This window comes from Protomyctophum bolini, assembly GCF_963924005.1.
Source record: "Protomyctophum bolini genome assembly, chromosome: 12".
Lineage (NCBI taxonomy): Eukaryota > Metazoa > Chordata > Actinopteri > Myctophiformes > Myctophidae > Protomyctophum > Protomyctophum bolini.
The window spans coordinates 9,925,907-9,949,585 of record NC_137873.1 but is presented as its reverse complement, the minus strand read 5'-3'; the positions used below and the strand labels follow the sequence as shown (position 1 = coordinate 9,949,585).

General features: G+C 40.4%; 1 protein-coding gene across 1 annotated transcript; it reads right to left on the bottom strand.

The window, feature by feature from the left end:
* Positions 1-71: 71 nt before the first annotated feature.
* Positions 72-18,969, bottom strand: LOC308326051 (nicastrin-like; the record flags this gene model as incomplete). The annotated part of the gene is made up of 18 exons (XM_080778862.1): positions 72-1,277; positions 1,900-2,115; positions 2,824-2,981; positions 3,595-3,682; positions 4,227-4,325; positions 5,229-5,331; positions 5,463-5,632; positions 6,263-6,340; positions 6,771-6,875; positions 7,734-7,886; positions 8,904-9,016; positions 9,936-10,086; positions 12,327-12,472; positions 12,722-12,849; positions 13,272-13,395; positions 13,516-13,520; positions 14,426-14,624; positions 18,834-18,969. The coding sequence occupies 18 exons, from the start codon at positions 18,967-18,969 to the stop codon at positions 1,155-1,157; spliced, it is 2,295 nt and encodes a 764-aa protein (XP_080634988.1). The 3' UTR covers positions 72-1,154.
* Positions 18,970-23,679: the final 4,710 nt, after the last annotated feature.

Sequence of the window (23,679 nt, the reverse complement as noted above, 5' to 3'; positions counted from 1 at the left end):
AGAAACCAAAGGTGGATCGTGCACAATGGACATGTCAAAATCTTAAACACCATGAATATTGGGACAAGCAGTTGTGTTTTCAGCACGCAGTTCATTTTTTAATTTAATTGTGCGCCTACAAAAGAACTGGAGAAGCATTGTTTTATTTTGTTATCAAGGCAACGAATCATCAAAACTATTCCCCGGTTGGTCAGACATAACCCGCCATGAATGAAACAAACAAATACATACAACACATACATAAAAAGGTCAAGTATGATGCATATAATCAAAATCTCAAAAAAGAAAAAAAAATCTACCATATTAAAACACTGTGAAATGTGTTTTTAAACTAACAAAATCATACAGTACAACTGTATTTTCATTCTAATCTGGGTGCATTAGTGGTCATTCATGAAACACCCTTAATGGCAGATTTATACTGGGCTGCTCTCTGTAACTGTGTATTGTGCACCGAAACAGCTGGTCAAGTTGTGAGCTTGTGGGTCCGTTACTTTAGGTACGGGACACTGGCACACAAGTAAGTATAAATCAGGCTTAAGTCCATTTCTCTGGAAAGGAAAAATTGTTCCTTTCCATTAGGTCTGCCTGATAAATGAATTAACTACAGACAGAGAAGACAACTATAGTATTGCACATACCATCGTAATCTTTCACACATTTGTACACACTCACAAAAAAATTGCATCTCTCACACTCTCTCTCACCCACACACACACACACACTTTGTACAACTAAAATCACTCATTTATTTCAGTGGTTCACTCATTCACTCTCTCTCACACACAAATTCTAAGTTCCAATGATGCTTAGTGCCTAATCCCATGTTACAGTAAACAAACATTCTTTGCAAATAGAAGGAAAAAAAGAAAAGAATATGAACATCTTTTTACACTTGAGTTGGAGCACTGACAGACCCTGATCCTGAGCCCAGTGCACTTTGATCCTGCTGGGAGTCCAACTCCATCTCCTGCCTCACTCGAGTGAGTCCATTTAAAACATAAAAAAACAACCCTGCTCATTTGTATCTAAACTTTTGAATTGTGAGTTTTAAAAACCAGTCATGTCCATGTTTGTTTGGGAGTAGAAGTTGTAGATGATGTAGTAGTTGTGGGTTTGAAGCCCACCCACTAAGGTGTTGTTGTATTTTTGACTCAGTAGGTGGCGTTGGTGGGTTCCCTGCCCGAGCTAAAGAGCATCTCGGCCTTGGAGCTGATGACGTATGTCAGGAATAGCGATGATAACAGGATACCAATACCCACGCCCAGGGTCAGCATCTGGAGTGATGAGGAAGGTGAGAGAGTGGAAGACAGAGACAAGAGGGAGATATGGAGGGGAAAGATAACCAGAGAAAAGCGGGGAGGACAGGAGTGGTGGAGAGATTGGGGAAGAGAGGGGACAGATGTATAGAGGAGAGAGAGAGATTAAGAGTCATTCTTCTGTTATTCTGCAGAGTCGTGTAAATTCAAATTCAATGTAGTGGATAGAAGAGTGGAGAAAATGGCCGCAAAACCTATGCCTAGTTTGCCTACTGCTTTGGAACCGAATCATATCACTGTACCGATGAAAGACTTCCCTAGGGTCATTGCTTTGGTTCTGCAATGCAGTTATTTATTTTAATCTCCAGTTTTATCTCTTTAGATGTCACCAGACAAAATCGGTAGGTGGAGCTCCACAATCGACTGGCAACACAAGACTCACTATTCTGGTGTTGCCAGTTGGGGAATAACCTTGTTTCCCCCAGACAGACAGGAAATCACACAATGAGGCTCAGTGGGACGCAATAAACAAGTGGAGCTGAGAAATGTTGCAAACTTTATTCCTTTTCTGTGGGAGATAAGAGTAAGTTCTGGAAGAGGCACAGGGGATAGACTTTGTTAAAAAAATAATAATACTTGCCTCCAGATCGTTGCTGGCGACGAGGAATATGCGTGCTCGGATGAACTTCCACCGAGACTCTGTCCACGTGGAGTAATCTTTGGAGCTGTACTCGAACAGGATGTCCAAGGCCGGCGACACGGCTTTGGAGAGGCGCACAGAGGAGCGCACGCAGTAGCCCTCCGGCATGGTGATGTTGGAAGGAGCCACGCCCTGTACCCACAGGTAGGAATACATCTGAAAGGAAGAGACAACAGATTTACAACAAATCCAAAACAAATGAATCCTATTCAGTATTTTAGCTGTGACGTGAGCGCCCCCTCCTGAGATACTTCCGGGTCCTACTTTTGTGTCGCTTTTGTGTCCCCATGGAGTTATACTGTGGCGCTCCGTCTGACTAAATCTGAGACGAAAACAACCACGAAAGTCTAATTTTACCGCTTTCCTCACAACAACAAAGCTGCGCTGCTCTCCCAAATCTGGCTGTGACAGGCCATCTGCCCCACACGGAATACTATCGCCATATTATTTCATTGTGTCAACTAAATCCTCGTTAATGCAAACTAGATTCAACATACTCAAGCCTGGCTGCAAACATTCTAAATATTCCCCCGAAATATTTTACTGAGCAAATGGACTGTTACCACCTTCAATAATAATGATAATAATAGTCTTTCTTGTCTCCACATCATATATTGTTTTTGTCATGGACACTTGTACAAAACATTAATAATTTTACTCGAGTTGGAAGCAACTCAATGGCTTCCTTTCTGAAAAATAACGTCATTGTAAAAAGATTCACGCGTTTAGGTATTCTATTTACAATGAGATGCAGACGGGAGCTGGTGCCACTTTGACCCGGACGTAACGTAGCACTACAAAATGACGTCAGACTAAAATACTGAATGGTGGCGTCAGAGACGACATGATGTTGACATAACTTACACCCGTATCATTCTCCTTCCGACCCATGCAGTTGTCCTGGGTGATATTAATCACGGTGCCGGTCAGGTTGGCCAGTAAATACTGGACCAGAAGAGTGGGAGTGGAGGTGTGGGATGGGTTGTTCCACACACCCACGTAGTACTCTGGTGGCTCATTCTCTGATAAATAAAGAGACATAGCTTGTCAGAAAGATATAAAAAAGCACCAAAGCATGTTTTAGCATTTCTCCTACATCCACAGGACAGGACAGACCTTTATTGAACCCTCAAGGGATCTTCAGTTGCCAACAACAGATAGGAAAATAGTAAGTCAGGTAAAAATATAGCAAATGCAAAAAGTCATATTGATCGGTCATTTATTAACCGATCATATAGTAATTCATGCAGTAGCCCTCCTGGTATATAACACTGTACACCTTGTAAAACTTGAATTAAGGAAATAAATGGTGATAGGCAAATTGTGTAGTTTGTTTTAGAGTTCAGGTTAAAACAGCAGCTAAAACATTTGGCAGACTGCAGGTGACCTTATGTTACTCCAGCTAATACAATTAATAATGAGTGTGATAGATCTAAGTGTGCAAATGATGTGCATTGTCATATTGTTGACTACCGTCTATGCCATGGCTCTGGGCACACCTGAAAAGCAACACAACATTATGAATTTTATTTGCTCCAGCTCTGTGTTGATTACTAGCCTGCCATGTTTTTCATCTGCAGTAGCATTTATTAACCTGAACTGTAAAATGCCCCTTTAACAAGCAGGTCAACTCACTTAGGATTTTCTGAAGTTCTGGGTGTAACGCCGCCTGGAAAAAGGAGTTGTTTGATCGAACTAGAAATCCATACAGCAACTGGGTGACCTGGGACAGACAGAGAAAGGAGATTGTCATTGGTTCAGCTTATTTCTTCAAGATCAATCATATGTATACATGTAAAAAAATAACGGATTAATGACAGGGACAAAATGCTGTAAAATCACAGGATTGTACCGTTAAAATGACTAGAACTGCATTTTGGAGCTATGCAGTTATATCTGTGGCCAGTTTCACAAATTGTTTTCATACTTGGATTTAAGGTTATATTGAATACAAAAAATACAGTACATTAATTTCTACAATTACTATTGACAATATTCCAAAGCATAACATTTGTATTTACATGGAATTGGATTCCACTAATTAGAAAAACTTGCCTTAAAGTCAATAGCTTTCATTGCAGATGGGTGAAAAGAAAATGTCTTTGTACCTCACTTCAACAAGTCCAAGGCAAAGTTTGTATCACATCATGATAAAATCAAGTTTAGTTTTTGTCTGCATTGGAAAACATAACCCTGACTTTCTTTGCAATTAAAACAACACTACAATGACCATATCTTGCAACATGGCCTCAGTTTGATCATCTTACTATTTGAGGGTCTGCATTGATGGTGGGCAGCTGGGTTTCTGCTCCACCAGCCTGCAGGTAGAGAGAACGGGCAACCGTGGACGCCACCTCCGTCAGTGCCTGGTAATAAAGCAGAGATTAGTACAAAGGAGCCAAAGTTCAGTATAATTTTAATTGAGTGCAATAGAATATATGGACAAAATGTAACTGCACAAGCTTGCGATGCATTGTGAACTTGTAGATTGACTACTGACTACTATTTTTTTTTATTTTAGTTAGTTTTGAAAAAATAAAATAAACACAAAAATAGGGACACCTGGGTCCCTGTTTTGCACCAGTAAGGGGAGGGAGTGGCGGGGGCGGGGGGGCAAGGCGACGGCCCTAGTTACAGTTAGTTGAATCGTCAAAACTCCTCCATTTGATCATCAATTTATTCCATTAGATTAGACAATAGACCATTTTATGGTTGTATACATAATGAAAACATTCTCTGAGGTAAACGAGTTAATGTACATTCTCCATAATAGCCTATAGCCACTATAATGTTTTAGTTTAAACGTAATATGCTACTGCCTATATTCTTCTTGGACAAATATAAAAAGATACTCATATGGAAAGGCTATATTATTTAATAGTTAGAGAAATTCCAACACCAAAGTAGTAGTTGTAGTTTTTCTTTCAACACATGCTTCACGAGTTCATGTTCCACAGCAGTCTCAATCCCGTTGCGCGGCGCCGCCTGGAAAATAGAACTGTGTTCTATCGGCGCGCCAGGCGGCGCCAGGTGACACGGCGCGACGCGGCGGACGGAGCCGGTGTGCGATAGGTTCATTGAAAATAATGGAGGCGGCTGTGTCCACCGCGCGACGCAGCCGGTGTGTTGTGGGCTTCATTCTGCCTTGACTTCTGCACCGACTGCGGTGGGCACGGTGTGCGCTAGCCCCTCCCTCCCCTCACTGGTTTGAAACTGGTTGGTAAAAACGGGGACGCGGGTTAATGTGGTTAAAATACAGTAAGTGGTACCTTGGCTGTGTCCGTGACACGCACAAGCTGTTGCTCTGGGCTCAGGTCCTGTGGATACGTCAAGTTCAGGCTGGCTGCATTATCATACATGCTCTCATAGTACCTGTGGAGTGTGGACACAGGGGAAAACAATTCAAATGTTTTTGTAATATAACAAAATACCGCAATATGTCAGACAATGAATAGGATGATTGGAACAGTATAAAAATACGAGCCAAGGAAAGCCCCAGTCACCTGTTGTTGAACGCGGACTGGTGTGCAGTGATGACAACACCAGGGATGGGCCGAGCTCTCAGAAAACGCTGGAAGGACGAGGGTGGCAGAGGCTGGGAGACAGTGGGCTCAGACACTGTGAATGTGGTGTTCACTGCAGCTTTCTTGAGGTTCTCCAACAGGTTTACTACCTGTTATGGATGGGAAGGATGTGGAAAAGAATCACTCACACAAAGCTATGTATTATTACATGTCTACTAGACATTATGTAATAATAATACTATAACATTGTCTACTATAATATAAAAGTGTGTATACCATTTGCATTGTAAAAGCCTCTGTGATCAATACATCTTGGTAGTACTACTGTTCTTTAAACTTTGATGACATTGTCACACAGCGACAATAGCCAATCTATCGTGTTGTGAGCTGCTACTTAAAACAAATGTAATATTTTTGAAAATGTTAACCACTTTCAACCTGGCATCACAATTTTGGTTCCACGTTTCTGTTATGGTTCTAGTACATAGTACTAGTTCTAGTACTTAGACCAAATAATTACACAAGACACTCGTTTGCATCTCAGTAGAAACGTTCTCACAGTGATGCGCTACACTACAGTCTACACCAGTGGTTCAGGAAACCTCAGGGGTCCTTGAGGGGGTTCCAAATGGGCCCTTACAGGTCTGTTAACGAAGAGAGCACAGATGGTTGCATGTGTGCACTCTATTGGGTTCCTTGACATTAAATGTTTTAGAACCCCTGCTCAACATAGGAAAACGTTCATACACAGTAACAACACACACAGCTACAGTACAAACCTGCCCATCAATGCTGGCGTTCCTCCTGGACACCGGGTCGGAGTGGAGCCACAGGTTGGGGCCGTTACGAAGCCCCACCTTCAAGCAGAATTGAGAAACCAATGGGAAATATGGTTCATAGAGAGATCGGGTTACAACTGCACAATAGACACTTACATAAAAGAGCAGCGAGTTAAATAAAGAACAAAAGGTGTGTGTGTAAGGTGATGTTGAAACCCAATCAGCCTTATTGAGGGTACTCGTTTTACAATAAAGACAGTGAGCGGCAAGGATGGGATTTTGTGCATTGGCCTATCCAATTCCGCAGTGACTTATGAATGATGAATTCAGGGTAATGCATGATGAAAATGCACATCTATGCTGTGACCAAGATGTCTGTGATAGTATACTATGACTATACTCAATAATCAAGGTGCTGATAACCACTCCAACATGGGTTACATGGCTGTCGTCGATTACAATGCGTTTCATCGAGGTTTGCGTCATCGAGACGTATACAGTTACATACCTGTCCGACCTCAAGGACTGAGTGAACATTGTCCAGGTCGATGGCAAACCGCTTGTTCTCCATCTCATACACCATACGTGAGCTACCGATGTAGTCAAAGGCTTCCTGGGGTCGGAGGGGAAATTGCTGATTAATGCCACATCGAAAAAACTAAATGAAGCAATGGAAATATTGTGTGTGTGTGTGTGTATGATGGGGGCGTTATGATCATAAGATCGAGCCCCATAATCCATTATGTGTCGGTGTCCTGCTGCTCAGCTCATTCACTGTGTGCTACTCTGGATAGGATAACAACACCTCAAAATGGATATGTAACATGAAACTAAGCACAGGAAATGCTGTCCTAAATACATGGCTGGCACACCTTAGAAGACGCAACTATGAAATGGTGAACATGAATCAGGTCAACAGCCTGTTTAAGAGCTGTCTGGTAACACGTCTGTGAGTCAAGAGTAGGGAGGATAAGACTGTTCCAGATGAGTACATGTACTACAGGTAGAGTAGGTTAGATTTACAGCTGTAGATCTGCCCTTTGATCTGACTGTCAAAACTGTCAACGCGAAAAGGCACATAAATGTCAATTCCCAGACCATGAGAACTCGGTGAAGAACCCACCTCTTCTCTTTTCAGAGTTATGTTCTTCTAGCTCTTTAACTCTTACAACTCTAAGCTTTCTTGCTTCAATTCCTTTTTAACTCTTATCTCTTGATTAAAATCTTTTTTGCTCTCTTCTTTCTTAGCTCTTTTGACTTTCTCGTCTTTGATTACTTAGTTAGCGGCCTTCTTTATGCCCATACCACCTTTTCTAATCCTCTTGGATCACAGTAAATGATTTGTAGCACTGTGTCAAGCTTAACATTATCGTTTGCTTTCAATGTTGGCAATCTAAAAGCAAGCTTATTTCTACAGCTGGATCAGAGAGTTGGCCAAAGGCCTAGAGAGTAACTCAGTGGAAGTACTGACCCCCTGAAAGAAAGCATAGAGAATGGTGCGTGGCAGGTTGGCGTCCTCTGTGGCGTCCCGCAAGGCGTGGGCAGCAGCCAGCAGAGTGATGAAGCCTGACACTCCGGACTCGGCTCCGGGGCCAACCTCTGAGAAGAATGACCTGCTGTCCAGCTAGGAGAGGAAAGGAGAAGAGAGAGGTTCGGAGAGGAGGAGACGGGAAGAAGAGAGGAGCAAAGAGGGAAGACAGAAGGTAAGGGAAGGGAATGTCAGGGTGTATGGAATAAAGTAGTAGGGAGGTAAAGGAGCGGAGATGGAAAAGCTGATGAGTGAAGATCATATCTGGGTAAGTACTTCAGCTTAACATGTCGTGGCCTATTTTATGGTTCCATCAATCAAAAGGTGCCCGTAAATTATGCAGGAATGTAGACTCTGTCTGGTCTCTGGGCCTACTCGTACGGCACAAGAAGGGTTTCACTCCCTACAAAGAAATACCTTGCATGGGTAAAACATTCACTTTAACATGTCCATTATGAATTTAAAACAGCTCAAATTACTGAAACATAAATTGATGAGATTGAGTCCTTTATAGATGAAGTTTAGTTTTTTTCTATCTTTTGTACCTTATTCTTATTGTATTGTTTTTGTGTAAACACCGTATTTGTTACCATTGGTCGTTGACTCTGTTAAATGCAGAGCAACTTCACTGTTTTAGCTGATAACTAGATCTTGTCTGTTTCAAATTTAAATTATCTGTTTTTATTGTATACATTTTTATGTGGACCCCAGGAAGACTAGCGACCACTTTGCGGAAGCTAATTGGGATCCGAATAAAGAATAAAGAATTGCATTCAGGATTTTCTTTAGCTACTTGTATTTTCTAAGACTGCAGAAAGCCCCATCCTGGGGCTCCACTGGCCTAGCGGTTAGGCGCATACCACATATACAGTAGGCTATAATGCAGCCTGACAGCGAGTTGCAGGTTTGATTCCCAGGCATGACTTTTGCTGTGTATCACTCTGTCCCTCTGCAGAAATGCCCCAAAAAATATATATATAAAAAATAAAACCACATCCAGCCAAATAAATACAGGAAAACATAGTGTATGTACAGCTAAAAACTATGGAACTATGAAAACAAATAACTGTTGTCTTGATAAGACACACACAGTAGGCAGTTTGAGTTACTCACCCTGGTTGCTGCTATGACCACAGACTCGTTCTCCTTGTGGCCCTTTGCAGTGTCATTTATGGCCTTGGTAGAAGCCCACACATTATAGCCACCCAAAGGATCACACACCATCTCTAAATACAGAGAGAAACATGGGATTATTGTCAGACATGCATAATTCACATGCCATGATATACTCACAATAAAAATGTAAAGAATCACACACATTATCTAATATTGTTTACTCTGAGTGCTTTTGAACACACCAGGAAAATACAATACACCAACCATCACTTTCTTTTGTCGCAACAGCACGATAAACCAAAATCAGCAAAACTCTAAACAAAAGACTGGAAGAACCCAGCCAGACATAACGCAATACTTACTACATGTACTGCCAATAAACCGACGAGATTACGTTGGAGAGGGGACTTTTTTATCCTGAGGCAACTAAAACCAAAACATTTTTTTACTTGGCTCATGTGTGACCTAAGAAAATAGCAGCATTTTAGAGGGAAATACAGTATATATATATATAGGCATTTGTATACTAAAGTGAGTTGTGTATAAAGTGCCTCCTCTGTGCCCTTCCTCCAAGGCTTGTTGGAGGCCATACACAGCCTGAGAATCAGTGCTGTCTGAGGATACATTCAGAGCAAAAAAGTCCCTTAACCCATTCTGACCGGGCACCCATTTTGGTGTTGGCATCATGTTATGCTTTAGCTATTGAAAAATAGCAGATCTACAAGCTCATATCGCGCCACCGAGTGGCGCGATACGAGCTTGTAGGTCTGCTATTTTTGAAAAATTCGAAGAACGACTGACATTTTTTTAATCTGATCTCAGGTCAGAATGGGTTAATCAGACCAGTGTGTGTCCCGTGGAAACCTCGTATGAATCTGATCTCAGGTCAGAATGGGTTAACCGAGAGGGCTGGTCACACCAGACCACTTCAGGCTCTAGCAGTGGAACTACACTCATATTGATTCACCAGTGGGTGCAATTTGTTATGTGCAAGCTTGAGTGTGCATGTGTGCAAAGTGCATTACCTACCTGGGTTAATGCTGAAGCTGAAGTTGATGTCATTGCGTCTCATGCAGGTGGCCGTGTCGGTCACAGCGTGCATGTGGGAATAGAGCTGCATGGCACACAGCGGGTACTCAGGGGTTCCGTTGTTCATGATCTGGTTATGCTTCTGGTAGCACTGTTGGGTGTGGATGGAGACAAACCGACGGTACAACAGGTGCTTTAGTGAGGAGGCGTAAGGCCATTAAGCCCATCCTAAAACAATCCACTGCCTTAAAACCCTTAAGCCCCCTATATAGTACTGTACTTCATCTTCATCATACAACAAATAGACGATCTCCAAGCTCACAGCACGTTGTGAGCTTGGAGATCTGCAGTAACAAATATTTATATGTCTATAATGACATGGCCAAAATAGGGATGCCAGGTTTAAAGTGGTTGAACACAAGTTTGAGGTTTATACCCCTAAAGCCGTAATATAGACCAAAAGCTAGGCTCACACTACAGGATAATCGGGGAGATTCTGGTTTGGAAAGGCCCATCTCGACAATTGCGGTGCCGGATCTTGGTTAGAGAGCAACCGATTATCTGCCCAGATGAGCCTGTAGAGTGTGAGGGGTTCACAGATCCAATCTTAATATCTCCCGATCTGCTCAGACGCTTTGGGGCCACCGCAATCATTATCAAACATGCTTGATGCTTATCTGGAATGGTCGATAGCCAAGAGAAACAAATCTACAGTGTAGCGGAGAGTTGACAGTCGCTTCTGCCTTCATTGTTGTGGTGGGCAAGACAATACTCTTAATATCTTGGAAGTGTGTGAAGCGCAATTATTTAAAAATATTTGTAGCCTGTGCACTGTGCATGTTTGAGATTATAGAGAAGTGCAGGATGCAACCCGATTTCAAAATGGGTTTGACATTTTAAACTCTTGCAGTGTGCCCAGCTTCATACAATAACCATAATCCTGATGAATAGCAATAAATACACCATTACATTTGTTTAATATATATATATATAATATATATAGTATATCTCGTACATTTGTATTAATTTTTATGCTTTTAAATCCCTAAACCACTTTCTTTCTTTCATATCACACGAAGCACCTTGAATTGCCTTTGTGTAAGAATTGCACTACACAACTTGCCTTGCCTTTAAGCCAACGGCTGAAACCAAGTGTTGAGGTGAAAGGAAGTTAAAGTAGGTCATGTGAGCTCAGCGGCTTGGTGGTGACATTATGGTTTTAAACATCAACGTCAGGCTCTGTGTCAACTTGAATTAAAAATAAGAGTCCAAAGTGAAGCACACACATCCCAACAAAAAACGAATCAGGTGCTGAACAACGATACAATACATACATAGGAGAAGGAAGGGAATGGTTTGACCACTGTGGGTCTTTATCAGGTCTGGTGAGTTACAGTGTGCGAACTTCCCTTCCTTTCTCAACTTTAATTAAATTAAGATACTTACTAGATCCCCTAGAATTTCCCTCAACAACAAATCTCTTTTTAGGAAAATGGCCGATCGAAAAGCTAATACAGCAATGTGTTTTGAGCTTGTAGATCGGCTATTTTTGCGGAACATCAACATTCCACAGTAACCAAGCAGTCATTATTTCCACTTTCTTTCTTAAAGTGTTCATAAATTCCGCATATTGTCCCGTCTTGACAGAGTAATGCCATTGGTCACACTTTACATAAAAAGTGTCTTTCCAATTTTTTTTATATTGCCGCAGTCGGGTGGAAACTGTCACTTTGTATGTCTACCATTTTTCCTTTTTTAGTATTTAAAAAACATTTAAAAATAGGGACAATAGCCGATGTAAGCTTGTAAATCAGCTATTTCAACAACCTTTGTGCGATACTCTTGTGGGTGAAGTTACTTCAATGTATAAGTAGTAGGGCATTAATTTACAATGAAACATAAAAAGTAGAAATGTGGAGATGCAAGGTTTCTATTCAGCAACGATATACACGGTTTTCCACTCAACAGCGACAGTATATTCGTAGATAAAGAAAGAAAAACAGGTGCGCTTCCTCTGGAAACTGCCCTTGGTTGAGGCAGTGGGTGCTCAGCTTTGGAAATAATTTAACTCATAGACCAACTAAATGGAAAAAGTGGAACTCTAAAATAAAAGATGCAAGACTGGGTCAGATGCAATTTCTGTGTATATATTTATTTACGATAACACTGATGCGTTTCGGCAGAGCCTTCTTCAGAGCAGACTAAAAAGTTTAAAAAGTTTAGTCTACTCTGAAGAAGGCTCTGCCGAAACGCGTCAGTGTGAGAAATTGCATCTGAGCCAGTCTTGCATCTTATATTTTGGAGTGCCTACATTTTCCATTTAGTTGGTTTATGAGTTAAGCATATTGGTAGACATTGGTGAATATGTGCCAAACAGATCAACAGGCTTACCTGTCGTATGAATTCGGTCTCGTTGTCGTTTTTCAGGGAGAAGACAGGGAAGCCAAACTCCTCGTAGGAGAGCCCGTTTCCATTGGGGTTCCATAATGTGGCGTTACAGTGGGCCAGGCTGGGGTCATAGCTCTCTGAATAGACGCCTGTAATGACACATGAGAGGACCGATCAGCAATTCAAGGTTTACAGTGTCAATGGTGACGCTTCCACTGTGTCAGTTCCCATTACTGTTATACACTGTACAATTAGGGCTACAACAGTTATATTGGTTGTTGTTGCGGTTAAACTTGCTGAAGAAAGCTAAAGACAAGGTTGCGACAAACATAACGGTCAGTGAAAGGCATTTTGGTCCATTGCAACATTGTATCATTGGTTGCTTTGGTGTGACTCACCCGTGTTCTCGTTGGGACAGGTGGTGTGAGGAGAGAAGCCCAGGGGGCCCCCGGGGTTCTCAATGGGTGCTATCACAGCAACCCCAGCCACCCTGCGGGGGGCGCTCTTCAGCTTCAACATGTTGGGCCTGAGGAGCATGAACCAATGGATCCATTTTAGAATAAACATTTACCCATTTGGTATGAGAAATCGTGTGGATCTCGGAATGCACATGGGAACGGATCGCAGACTTCATGTGGCCAGCCTGTGATGTCAGCCGTCTATGACATGTCCAAGATGTAGGACTCCAAATCTGAGCAAGGTTTCAGCCCCGATCCAGACCCGTTGACTTCCATTATGAAGTCAAGTTTAAGAACATAATGGGAAAACAAATTAGTGGATGTACTAAGTTAGCTGACTGTAAGTGTGGAAGAACGGCATCATGTAGTATTTTAACTGTAGTAGGTAGTATGATGATATCATTGTGTGTGTGTGTGTGTGTGTGTGTGTGTGTGTGTGTGTGTGTGTGTGTGTGTGTGTGTGTGTGTGTGTGTGTACACATGTTTGCACCTGGTAAACAACTGGGCCTCCATAATAACCATATAAGGAGGAGTGGGCCCATCACGCAGGACCCACTCCAAGTCGTCCTCTCGTTCCAACACATGGATCACGCCTACATCACCAGATATAGAGGCTGGAAAAACAACAAGCACAAATAATGGTTCCACATCAGTTCAGGCAGAAACGTGTGGATGGATGAAGCAATGTGACAAAGTGACAACATGTTGCAGCAGAGTACAGTATTTTGACCCACACAGCCTTGATTGTACAAAGATTGAAGATTGTACAAATGAGAAGTAGAGAATCTAGTCCTAGAGATATATCAGAAACATGGTATAGATGAGAATACTGCACTTTATACACAACTCAAAACGCTGCTATTTTCTTAGGGCACACATGAGCCAAGTAAAACGTTGTTTTGGTCTTAGCCTTAAAATAGATATAGTTTGCATACTTATTACTTACTTTGCACATTTTGGACCCATTTTGTATTCCTGTGTAATGTATTGACTGCTTGTTTTCATGTTTGTTGAAATTAGCTAAATCCGGTGTATTTATATTACATTGGTCAGGTCATTAATATGCAGTGTCCCGTCAAAAGAAAGAAAGAAAGATTATATGCCGAACTGACCAACTGACAATGTTGATATACGGTTGATTGGACATACAATTAAAAACGTAACTTTATGGATGATGTTTTAGCGTGTTTGCTTTCATTTGTAATCTTGTTTTATTTGGAAGAATAAGCTGTGAGGCAGAGGAAGGTAAAAAATAAATACACCATCAAGCACAGTCTTATGGGAACCAATTGATATTTCCTTGAAGATTTGACAATTATGAAGAAGGAATCTAATATTCCTGGTGCAATGAGAGTCGTAAGCGGAATATCGGATATACAATGCGGATATACAATGGATATACAATGATAGCGGATATACAATGATATACAATACGGATATACAATACGGATATACAATGATATTTATATATCATGTCGAATGTCATGTTTTTATGTTCTATGTGGACCCCAGGAAGATTATCTGCTGCTATGCACCAGCTAATGGGGATCCTAATAAAACTCTAAAACTCTAAACATCCTAAAACCACTGCCTACACAAGCTTCCAGTTGCCTTGCAAACGAGAGCTCCATAAGTCTTACTTACTTTATCTCGAAGACCTCGTTGTGAAGATAATTCTCAAAGGTTTTGCGGTACTCCGAGTCCTCTTTCTCCTTCTTCAGCTCCTTGTCGGTCTTGGGACAGGAGCAGCAGCGAGTCCCGTGTCCATACTCCTCCGTCTGGTTCCACTTGTGCTCCTCGTCACTGTCCACCTGGGTGGGCACGCGCGACGGCAGCTTCATCCCTGCAGACCGGGAAGGGTTGACACTGAGTGCACGCAACATGACTTATTATTAACCCATTCTGACCTGAGATCAGATTCATACGAGGTTTCCACTGGACACACACTGGTCTGATGAACCCATTCTGACCTGAGATCAGATTCATACGAGGTTTCCACTGGACACACACTGGTCTGATGAAACCATTCTGACCTGAGATCAGATTCTAAAAATGTCAGTCGTTCTTCGATTTTTCAAAAATAGCAGACCTACAAGCTCGTAGCGCGCCACTCGGTGGCGTGCTATGAGCTTGTAGATCTGCTATTTTTCAATAGCTAAAGCATAGCATGATGCCAACACCAAAATGGGTTCCCGTTCAGAATGGGTTAATACTTATTGTAATATTTATGGCCCGGTATAGTCCAATTTTCTCATGTCTATTCAGAACAATCATACTTGTACAGATTCAAGTTGAGGCAACTGTAACATGTTTTACAATGAAGATAATAATATCTTTCGATCCACTGTTCCATAATAATTTATCGTATCGTATGTGCAGTGCACACATCCACGCACCATAAGTCAGTCAAGACATATATAGATTTTTATAAACAGATATCCTGGATATGAATTCAGAGTATGAAAGGCGAGGTGCAATATGTTTGGTTTCAGAAGTGTTCTGGTTTCAGATTGTAGTCGTTGAGTAGTACTGACCAATTACAATTGAACGGGCTTTGGTAACACGACTTTAGCATCCAGGTAAACGGTCTATGTGGCGAGAAAAAGAGGCGGAATGCAATTCCTGAAATACAATCTCCAGTCAAAACCAGCTCGAAACCCATCGATATCGCCAGATGAACTTTTATCCCGGTGTAAACTTCTAGTCATCTCCCAACTCCGACCGGACACATGGTAGTGGAAGGCGTGGCCCGGATATCCACTGGCTACAACGGAAGCCCAGAACCATTGGCCCTTACCCCCAGACAGTAAATCCTCATCAGACAATAGCCAATGGGTTCCTAGATAGACAGAAACATACAGTACAGTCGAACTCTGAACCGTAGTAGCCTTGCCAAGCCGGGCAGGAGCCTATCTCCTGTTTCTGTAGCGTGAGGCAGCTTGATGTACAAGGACACCCCCTGGACATGACGCTAGTATGTCGCAGGGACTTACCCCCAATCCATCCTATATACAGTCTAGCGGCGTCTATATACAGTCTAGCGGCGTCTATATACAGTCTAGCACGGTCTATATACAGTCTAGCGGCGTCTATATACAGTCTAGCGGCGTCTATATACAGTCTAGCGGCGTCTATATACAGTCTAGCGGCGTCTATATACAGTCTAGCACCGTCTATATACAGTCTAGCGGCGTCTATATACAGTCTAGCGGCGTCTATATACAGTCTAGCACCGTCTATATACAGTCTAGCGGCGTCTATATACAGTCTAGCGGCGTCTATATACAGTCTAGCACCGTCTATATACAGTCTAGCACCGTCTATATACAGTCTAGCGGCGTCTATATACAGTCTAGCGGCGTCTATATACAGTCTAGCACCGTCTATATACAGTCTAGCGGCGTCTATATACAGTCTAGCGGCGTCTATATACAGTCTAGCGGCGTCTATATACAGTCTAGCGGCGTCTATATACAGTCTAGCGGCGTCTATATACAGTCTAGCGGCGTCTATATACAGTCTAGCGGCGTCTATATACAGTCTAGCGGCGTCTATATACAGTCTAGCGGCGTCTATATACAGTCTAGCGGCGTCTATATACAGTCTAGCGGCGTCTATATACAGTCTAGCGGCGTCTATATACAGTCTAGCGGCGTCTATATACAGTCTAGCGGCGTCTATATACAGTCTAGCGGCGTCTATATACAGTCTAGCGGCGTCTATATACAGTCTAGCGGCGTCTATATACAGTCTAGCGGCGTCTATATACAGTCTAGCGGCGTCTATAGCGGCGTCTATATACAGTCTAGCGGCGTCTATATACAGTCTAGCGGCGTCTATATACAGTCTAGCGGCGTCTATATACAGTCTAGCGGCGTCTATATACAGTCTAGCGGCGTCTATATACAGTCTAGCACCGTCTATATACAGTCTAGCGGCGTCTATATACAGTCTAGCACCGTCTATATACAGTCTAGCGGCGTCTATATACAGTCTAGCGGCGTCTATATACAGTCTAGCGGCGTCTATATACAGTCTAGCGGCGTCTATATACAGTCTAGCGGCGTCTATATACAGTCTAGCGGCGTCTATATACAGTCTAGCGGCGTCTATATACAGTCTAGCGGCGTCTATATACAGTCTAGCGGCGTCTATATACAGTCTAGCACGGTCTATATACAGTCTAGCACGGTCTATATACAGTCTAGCGGCGTCTATATACAGTCTAGCGGCGTCTATATACAGTCTAGCGGCGTCTATATACAGTCTAGCGGCGTCTATATACAGTCTAGCGGCGTCTATATACAGTCTAGCGGCGTCTATATACAGTCTAGCGGCGTCTATATACAGTCTAGCGGCGTCTATATACAGTCTAGCGGCGTCTATATACAGTCTAGCGGCGTCTATATACAGTCTAGCGGCGTCTATATACAGTCTAGCGGCGTCTATATACAGTCTAGCGGCGTCTATATACAGTCTAGCGGCGTCTATATACAGTCTAGCGGCGTCTATATACAGTCTAGCGGCGTCTATATACAGTCTAGCGGCGTCTATATACAGTCTAGCGGCGTCTATATACAGTCTAGCGGCGTCTATATACAGTCTAGCGGCGTCTATATACAGTCTAGCGGCGTCTATATACAGTCTAGCGGCGTCTATATACAGTCTAGCGGCGTCTATATACAGTCTAGCGGCGTCTATATACAGCTTTTGTCCTCACACGTCTCATATTGGCCATTGACAATGAAAGGAGAAATGCACGTCATATGTAGACGAGCAAATGGGCTAACCAATCACATACATTCAGTTGTTTATGAGATGATGTACTGTATGATGATGATGATGTATAATAATTAAGAATACACATGCACACACGTGTGATTTTATTTTATTGTATTCATCAGTATCTGCAATAATGCAGCTGGTGTGTCCTGATTTTGACCACTTTCAATCTGGTGTCCCTATTTTGGGTTATGTTATTTATTATATAGGCAAAAGAGATGATAGGTTCTCAAATAGAAACAAATTTTCAAATCGATTGTTTCTTTTTACAAAATATTGGTCAACTCAAAACATCTGTCAGGATGTAGAAGACATTTTTTGAATCTGGTACCCAGGGCGGTACCCAGGATATTGAAAAATAGCAGATCTACAAGCTCATAGCGCGCAAACCGAGTGACGCGCTACGCGCTTGCAGGTCTGCTATTTTTCAATAGCTAAAGCATAACATGATGCCAACACCAAAATGGGTTCAACAGCTAAAACATAACATGACACTGCAGAGGGAGTGCATAGCGTGTAGTTTGACACGGCAGAGGGAGTGCATAGCGTGTAGTTTGACACTGCAGAAGGAGTGTGTAGCCTTTTGGTGTTTTAAACATTGTGTTATAATTTATCTATTGAAAAAATAGCAGACCAACAAGCTCATAGCTTGTAGGTCTGCTGCTTTTGAAAAATCATAAGAATGCGGCGCAAATCTTTGTATATATATTCTTTCAAAGTGAATGTTTTTTAACTCAGGTCTAAATGGGTTAATGCTTTCGCGTGAAGCCATAGCATGATCAAGGAGGGAGTTCATTTACAAAAGAACATGACTATTTATTTTTATTCTTTTGATGGCGGCCAGTCTTTTTGACCCGAAGACAACGCATGCAAAGGTTTAAAGAGCAACTGTTTGTGGGGCTGATATGGTTCCCGTTTCGCATTTGAGTAAATGGTGCGCTGTGACTGGCCAGTCGCTGTGATTGACAGCCTACACCTAAACCTAACCCTAACCTTAACCTCAGTAAAACTATACCTAACCCTAACCCTAACCTCAGTAAAACTATACCTAAACCTAACCCTAACCCTAACCTCAGTAAAACTATACCTAAACCTAACCTCAGTAAAACTATACCTAAACCTAACCCTAACCTCAGTAAAACTATACCTAAACCTAACCTCAGTAAAGCATACCTAAACCTAACCTCAGTCAAACTAGCGCAGTGGCTGGGGGGCGTTTCCAAGAACCCGAATGCGAAACGGATACCATATTAGCGTTTGTGGGACGTACGGTTGACGTAGTGTTGCTCCTCGTGGGACAGCAGGCTGGTCAGGTGGGCCCCGTGGACACGACACTCCCTCTCAGCCGCGTCCCAGCTCTTCCTGGTGGGGAAGTAGCGTAGCAGTGACCCTGGAACTTGTGCCATCCGTAGTCACATGTCTCCGTGTCTGGTGAGAGGGAGAGAGGAGGACACGTAGCTCATGAGTTTACCTTCTTCGATGTGTTATCCTGCATGGACTTAAGTTATTTAAACAAAGGAAAGGAAAGGAAAATGAGTGATAGTTTTGAACCAAATGGACCCTCACAGGTTAATGTACACATGAACACATGGATATGGGTCCATCTGCACTCTTAAGAGTGCAGATGTTCCATTAATGTTCCATTAAAGTCAGTGAGCTTCCCAAACCCTATTCCTTAGTTTCCCAAAACAGGGACCCATATGCGGGTCGCACACCAATTTGTATGGGTCGTGAGTAAATTCCCCCTTTTGTTGTTTTTGTTTCCAACCTGTATATATTTTGTATTATTATAAAGAGATGATACGCATGGAAGAATGGTGGTTCTTTAATGCATTTTGACCTGAGATCAGATTCCAAAAATGTCTTAAATCCTGACAGTTTAAAAAAATAGCAGACCTACAAGCTCGTAGATCTGCTATTTTTCAAGCTTGTAGTGCTTTTAGGTCTGCTATTGAACACTCTTTTTTTAACCTGACCAATAACAGTAGCTTATCTGTCCAATACTTTTTGCCTAACCAATAACATTAGCCTCTGTCTAATACATGTTTTAATTTTATTATAAGAGGTCTTTAATACAAATACAATATTGAAATAAGAATACCATAGCAGCATACTGGGCTCAACATTGAGTTTGCAATCACAGAAGAACTACCATCAAAACATTAAATTATAACAAGTTATAGTTGGTACAATATATATATAGCACATACCTGTAAGAACAGACGAATAAAACACATATTTGTAGTTGGAACTGGTCCACTGCTTCCTCAGACTGTCTGTGGTTAACACAACACAAACAGTAAACTCACTTTATTTTCGTGCAAAAAGAATAACACTGCGTGACGTCATCACTAGTCCCCGTGATAAACCAAAAGCTGTTTACAAAAAGATTCATTGCTCTCAGATAATATTATCATAATGACCCAACGACGTCATATGTATATTAGACACTGTATGCTTCAATTTACAGCTGAAATGAACACTCTTTCATAACAAAAACATAAAATAACATCACAGCGTTTTCAAAGAGCCGCCTCACCTCATAGGAACACGGAATCCACTGAGGTAGCTACGGTAACACCACTAGGACATACAGAGCGGCAGCTACGGGAACACCACTAGGACAAACAGTGTGATATGCAGTGAACCAAAGTGCTATATAAATTATCTTAGTTTGCAACAACAAAACAATGTCTGGTACTGCTCAATAAGGGGCAAATGAACAACTCAATTTAACTAACTATTTAACTCTGTTACACTGGGCACTTCAAAATAAAAGGTAGACCAAACGTACAACAAGTGTCAAAATAAATATATCCCAAAGCAATGTAAATAAACAAATAAAACCAGCAAGTGTCCCCGGCAGTTACAACAATATAGTGATATATAGAGATATTACCCACCTGTCAGTTTCAGATCGGGACACAGAACTTGTAGCTTAGAGTAACAAACAGTAGTCCCTTCCTAACATTTGAGAATATATTTTGACCTCCCTCTGGAAAAAAATAAAAACAACCTTACCAAATTTCCATTGGGTTTTGTAGTCTCGTTGGTCTGCTGGTTAACGCAGCGCATTTGAGTTAGAACGGCCCGGGTTCGCAGCCGCAGTCAAGAACACGAGACCGCGGACCAAGGATTAAGGATCAATATAGAAATATATTTTACTCTCTGACTCTGAAGAAGACGCAAAACCGAAATAAAATCCATCCATCCATTGTTTTTCTTTTACTAGTCCCTCCTGCTGCTCTCATGACTCTCATATGCTCCGGGGAATCCCAACTAACTCTCAGACGACAGCTAGATGCATAGATGCATAGAGGCATATGTAACAGGGTGGGTGCTCTATAGCTAGGCTACGGCCCCACCATGTGGTCCCCGGATGGTACTGCCTCTGTAACTATATGCCTGTGGCAGCCGTGGCCTGATACTGGGAGGTCGCCGGTTCGAATCAGCGGTCCGACATTTTAAAATTACAACTGTTGAAGTGCCCTTGGACAAGGCATTGAACCACTAACATGAAATGTTCTATGAACAGGGCTTGGCTGTAAACAAGTATCTGAAGTATCCTGGGTAAACTTGATTTGCATGCATGTCTCCCCTGACTATCTGTTATGCACACTATCTGTGCGTGCGTGCGTGCGTGCGTGCGTGCGTGCGTGCGTGCGTGCGTGCGTGCGTGCGTGCGTGCACGTGTGATGTGTGACCACTATACAATCACATGTTAAAAAGAATACTGTTAGAAACCATTGTAAAAATACATCTGAATGCATTTCATGTCAAATGTAAAATGCGTGCGTGCGTGCGTGCGTGCGTGCGTGAGTGCGAGCGAGCGAGCGAGCGAGCGAGCGAGCGAGTGATGTGTGTACCATAATGCTTGCTCAGTGGGTGGGTCCGGGGGTCCGCGGGGGGTCCGCGGGGGTCCGCGAAGGGGTCCCCGGGCGTATCGGGAATCTCGTTGCGACCGGGCCGCCCTCGGGGACTCAGCCCCGTGCCCGGGTGGGGGTCCGCGGGGGTCCGCAGGGGGTCGCGAAGGGGTCCCCGGGCGTATCTCGGCCGTCTCTGGTCCGAAAGAAAGAAAGAAAGAATGAAAGAATAAATAAATAAATAATGAATTAAATAATGAATGAATGAATGAATGAATGAATGAATGAATGAATGAATGAATGAATGAAGGAATGAATGAATGAATGAATAAATGAATAAATGAATAAATGAATAAAGAAAGAAAGAAAGAAAGAAAGAGAAAGAAAGAAAGAAAGAAAGAAAGAATAAATAAATAAATAATGAATTAAATAATGAATGAATGAATGAATAAATGAATGAATAAATGAATAAATAAATGAATAAATGAATAAAGAAAGAAAGAAAGAAAGAAAGAAAGAAAGAAAGAGAAAGAAAGAAAGAAAGAAAGAAAGAATAAATAAATAAATAATGAATTAAATAATGAATGAATGAATGAATGAATGAATGAATGAATAAATGAATAAATGAATAAATAAATGAATAAATGAATAAATGAATAAAGAAAGAAAGAAAGAAAGAAAGAGAAAGAAAGAAAGAAAGAAAGAAAGAAAGAAAGAATAAATAAATAAATAATGAATTAAATAATGAATGAATGAATGAATGAATGAATAAATGAATAAATGAATAAAAAAATGAATAAATGAATAAATAATGAATTAAAGAATGAATAAATGAATAAATGAATAAATGAATAAATGAATAAATGAATAAATTAATAAAGAAAGAAAGAAAGAAAGAAAGAATGAAAGAATAAAAAAATAAAAAAATAATGAATGAATGAATGAATGAATGAATGAATAAATGAATAAATAATGAATTAAAGAATGAATGAATGAATGAATAAATGAATAAATGAATAAATGAATAAATGAATAAATGAATAAAAAATGAATAAATGAATAAATAATGAATTAAAGAATGAATAAATGAATAAATGAATAAATGAATAAATGAATAAATGAATAAATTAATAAAGAAAGAAAGAAAGAAAGAAAGAAAGAATGAAAGAATAAAAAAATAAAAAAATAATGAATGAATGAATGAATGAATGAATGAATAAATGAATAAATAATGAATTAAAGAATGAATGAATGAATGAATGAATAAATGAATAAATAAATGAATAAATGAATAAAGAAAGAAAGAGAAAGAAAGAAAGAAAGAAAGAAAGAAAGAAAGAATAAATAAATAAATAATGAATTAAAGAATGAATGAATGAATGAATGAATGAATGAATAAATAATGAATTAAAGAATGAATAAATGAATAAATGAATAAAGAAAGAAAGAAAGAAAGAATAAATAAATAAATAATGAATGAATGAATGAATTAATAAATAAATGAATAAATGAATAAATAATGAATTAAAGAATGAATAAATGAATAAATGAATAAATGAATAAAGAAAGAAAGAAAGAAAGAAAGAAAGAAAGAAAGAATAAATAAATAAATAATGAATTAAAGAATGAATGAATGAATGAATTAATAAATGAATAAATGAATAAATAATGAATTAAAGAATGAATAAATGAATAAATGAATAAATGAATAAATGAATAAAAAAAGAAAGAAAGAAAGAAAGAAAGAAAGAATGAAAGAATAAAAAAATAAAAAAATAATGAATTAAAGAATGAATGAATGAATGAATGAATGAATGAATAAATGAATAAATGAATAAATGAATAAATATATGAATAAATGAATAAATAAAGAATAAAAAAATAATGAATAATGAATTAAAGAATGAATAAATGAATAAATGAATAAATGAATAAATAAAGAATAAATAAATAAATAAATAATGAATTAAAGAATGAATAATGAATTAAAGAATGAATAATGAATTAAAGAATGAATAAATGAATAAATGAATAAATGAATAAAGAAAGAAAGAAAGAAAGAAAGAAAGAAAGAAAGAAAAGAATAAAGAAAGAAAGAAAGAAAATATTGATTGTCGGTGTGGTTTGTTTGTTTGTGGGTGTGGCTTGATTGATTGTGGGCGTGTTTTGTTTGTTTGTGGGTGTGGCTTGATTGATTGCGGGTGTGGCTTGTTTGTGGGTGTGGCTTGATTGATTGTGGTTGTGTTTTGTTTG